Source organism: Volvox carteri (assembly GCF_000143455.1).
Source record: "Volvox carteri f. nagariensis unplaced genomic scaffold VOLCAscaffold_149, whole genome shotgun sequence".
Lineage (NCBI taxonomy): Eukaryota > Viridiplantae > Chlorophyta > Chlorophyceae > Chlamydomonadales > Volvocaceae > Volvox > Volvox carteri.
The window spans coordinates 16,413-20,231 of NW_003307692.1; the positions used below are offsets into that span (position 1 = coordinate 16,413).

The 3,819-nt window shown below is 54.7% G+C and overlaps 1 protein-coding gene across 1 annotated transcript in view; it reads left to right on the forward strand.

Annotated features, from left to right (window-relative positions):
* The window catches only part of VOLCADRAFT_84837 (uncharacterized protein), a gene marked incomplete at its 5' end in the record, with an annotated part of 18,830 nt that extends 15,957 nt beyond the window's left edge, over window positions 1-2,873 (forward strand). The window contains 2 exons of the mRNA XM_002959260.1: window positions 1,171-1,385; window positions 1,609-2,873. Of these exons, the coding sequence (XP_002959306.1) occupies window positions 1,171-1,385; window positions 1,609-1,861 (468 nt within the window). The 3' untranslated portion in view covers window positions 1,862-2,873. The remainder of the gene's footprint in view (window positions 1-1,170; window positions 1,386-1,608) is intronic.
* Between the last annotated feature and the right edge of the window lie 946 nt (window positions 2,874-3,819).

Sequence of the window (3,819 nt, forward strand, 5' to 3'; positions counted from 1 at the left end):
CAGGTGGGTTAGTTGGGTGAGGAAGGGGAGCAGGTTTGTTGTGGCATAGTGACAGAGCGAGGGCCCATGTGTGCGGTGGTAGCGGTGGTAGTAGGGGGGGGCCGCTGGTGATGTAGCTCTTTTTGATGATATTTTGTTATTGTGTCGTGCTGATGTTTCCTGTTGTTGATGTTCACTGATGTTCAGGCGACGGCTCCGTTGTGGACGGTCTTGTCAAGGACGGTCTGTGGGACCCGTACGGCAACATCCACATGGGCAGCTGTGCGGAGATGTGCGCGGACAGGTTCGCAGTGGGCCGCCAGCAGCAGGTAGGTCGCGGCGGTTGGGGGCCCCGCTGCGGGTGGTTGGGGGTTGGTAGTTGGGGGGTTGGGGGTTGGAACTGACGGGGGGGAAACGCGGCACGGCGTTGTGTTCCGTACGGAAGGTAAACACACACATACACACTAAAAAGAACCGCCGCAGCCCATTAACCGTCGTTAACCGCCAATAACCGCCGCAGGACGAGCATGCGCTGCAAAGCCACCGGCGGGCAGTGGCGGCGGCGGCGGCGGGGCACACAGCTGCGGAGATCGTACCCGTGCCGCGGCCTGGCGGAGGCGGCGGACGTGCGAATGTGTCGCCAAGCGTGGCTGGCGCCGGGGCTGCAGCCGGCAGTAGCGGTAGCAGTAGCGGCGCGGAGGGACCAGCGTCACGCAGCGCGACGATCGGTATTCCTGGCGGCGTCGGCGCGAGCGGCAGCAGTGGTAGCGGCGGCGGTGGAACTCCGCCGTCGTTGTACGGCACGGTGGCCGCCGCCGCAGCTGCGGCGGCGGCTGCAGCAGCGGGTCCCGCCGCCGCCACAGCAGGGTCGTACATCTGGGAGGATGAAAGTCTTTCGAAGATGGACCCTGTACGGCTGACGGCGCTCAAGCCGTACTTTCGTCGTGACGGCGGAACGGTCACAGCGGGCAACGCGTCGCCTATGACCGACGGGGCGGCGGCATTGGTGGTAGCGAGTTATGAAGCCGTACAGGTACGAACTTTCTGTCGTACTGTCCTGCAGGGTTCACTTTTCCTCTCGCACCTTTTTGCCAAGCAATGTGTGCGCACGGCATTGTGTTTATAACTCATACGTTTCCCTTTCCCCCGCGGTGGAAATGGGTCGCATCGATGCATCGATTCGCCGTACAGCGTCTGGGCTTGCCATTGCTGGCGGCGGTACGGGGCTTTGCTGACGCAGCGCAATCGCCAGAATGGTTTACGACAGCACCGGCGCTAGCAGTACCACGCGCACTCAAACACGCGGGGCTGACGTCAGCATCTGACGTGGACTATTGGGAAGTCAACGAGGCGTTCAGCGTCGTTGACCTGGTCAACAGGCAGTTGCTGGGGCTACCGGCCGAGCGGTGCGTGTGTCCCTTGGATGGTTCTGAGTTTTACATTACGGTTTTAGGGCGGTTTTAACTTTGGTTTTGGGGTTTTAGGTACATTTTAAAGTTACACTGCAATCGGCAAGGCCAACATCCCGAAATAAAGCCCAGTATTAAAACCTGATTTAATTAATATTTTGAATAAAGTAAAACCCATAGCGCCTTTTAAACCCAAATTTTCTTCCACTCGGCCTTTCAGAGTCAACGTCTTCGGCGGGAGTGTGGCTCTAGGGCATCCTATCGGCGCGAGCGGTGCGCGCATCCTAGTGACTTTGCTCAACGTGCTGCGCTCCAAGGGGGGTAGGAGGGGCTGCGCCGCCATTTGCAACGGCGGCGGCGGCGCATCTAGCATCGTCGTGGAGGCGATGCCGCCGCCACTCGACAAACAGCAGCAGCAGCAGCAACTGCCGACGGCGGCGGCGGCGATGACGCGGCAACAATCGCAATTGTAGCTGTAGCTCAGTATCACCGTCGTATTAGTATTAGGAGAAACACATTAATCACGATTAGTATTGTGAGGTTTTACGATGCGAGACGAGTTTAAAATGTTGGCATGCGAAGTCGAAGGGTTACTGGGTAGTCGATGTAGTCGAATGTTGTAGTAGAGTAGCAATAATGGCACTTGCAGCTGAGATAGAGTAGCCGGTCTTCAACTTAAATGAGCTTAAGGCAGTTGGGAATTATTGGGAATTACTGGGAATGCAAGGTGGTGAAGACAAGGAGCGAACCGTTGCAGGTGGTGGGCAGGACGTAAGAGAAACGGAAGCAGGAACAGGAACAGGAACACCTGTGCACTGAATTGTACATTATTTAATGGTTTATAGGTTTATAGGTTTTAAGGTTTTACTGTTATGGCGACCCAGACCCAGTGCGAAGAACAGTGAAACACAGACGGGACATGTGGGGCTGTAGCAGCTCGGAGCAACAACTGGTGCCTCGCAGGGAGTAGCAGTAGCAGCTTGACGCAATTGCATCTTGTGGCGTATGTGTGTATGTATGTATGTACGTATGTGTGCATCTGCATGTATATCTGTGTGCATATGTGCACACTCCCAGGATTTGATGAGGATTTTGAGGAAAAGAGTGCAACGGCGGCAGGGGAAGTGGGGGGTTTGCATATGGACTCCGACAGCCAGATGGCTCCGACAGCCAGTTCCGCTCATTTCATTTCTTACGTTGTTGCTGATGATGTCTGTATCGGTTACCCTCCACGATCTTAAGATGATACATTACGAGATGCCAAATTCGTCAAACCTGAGCTGACGTTTGTTAGGGTTATATCTAGCTTGGCCGACGCTTGGCTGATGGGCACACATGCGTAGCCGGGTCTGTCCTCCAGTTTACAAAAAAATGTTTTAGCATCTCCGGCAGAAATGCTAAGCATCCGAGCACACCGCACGAAATTGGTTGTTGCAGCAAAGCCCGCGGAAAGGTGTTTCCTCCGGTGTGTGATAGTATTGGTACAAGTCCCTTTTTCCTCAGCTTGATGTTCACATGCACCGATGCACTCGACACACAGTGATTGCAGCCCTGCACACCAGCAGCAGCAACGACAACAACAATAACATCAACATCAACAACAGAGACCTAGACTGGATAAAGATAAATGCAACTCTAGCAGGCAAACGCGCACGTCTTTGCACACGTACGGGCAAGAAGCCCATAAACACGGTGGTACGGCAAGTACGGCAAATTCTATGCTTTTCACCAGCTCGCAACGGGGATGCCACCGGCCCTCCAGCGCGAGGAGTCGAGGACCCGAAGCGACCTCGTCCCGACATCCGAATTATGATGTTATACGACCGTACGTCACAACTTCAAGATACGGATGAATGTACGGCAGCTAGCAATCATTCAGCTAATAATAAAAACCATTCAACCCCAACCGAACGCCCGCCGGCGGGCAGCGGTGTCAAAACTACAGAAACGTACCTAAACAATGCGGTGAACATGGCAAGAACGCTTCCTGGTCACTGCGAAAATGCAGCAGCAGCCTTATGCCGTACAGGGCCGTACAATCTCATCAGCAGCCGACCACATCAGCTTCCGAAGTCGTACCCAAAAAGTACCTCTCGTAATGCCGAAGCGATAACGAAAGGCTCGTGCAGACCTTGGATGCCCACGATCTGCCGTACACTCCCCTGGCCCCGCCATGCTCCACCACATCCTTTCACAAATGACACCACACTTCGCGCATCTGCATCAGCGCAAATAGGGGGGTCCTTGTGAAGCAGCTGCCCGCGTTTCCAAAGCACGTATGGTGTTGGATTGTAAGGTGCCCAAGTACGTTTGCGAGGAAGAGAATGTGGCCAGGCTGGAGAGGAAAGTGCAGTGGCATATTGGAATGTGAGATTAGCGTAAGCGAGTTACAGGGCGTTTTATTGCACGGGCGAATTTTCGTGCAAATCTT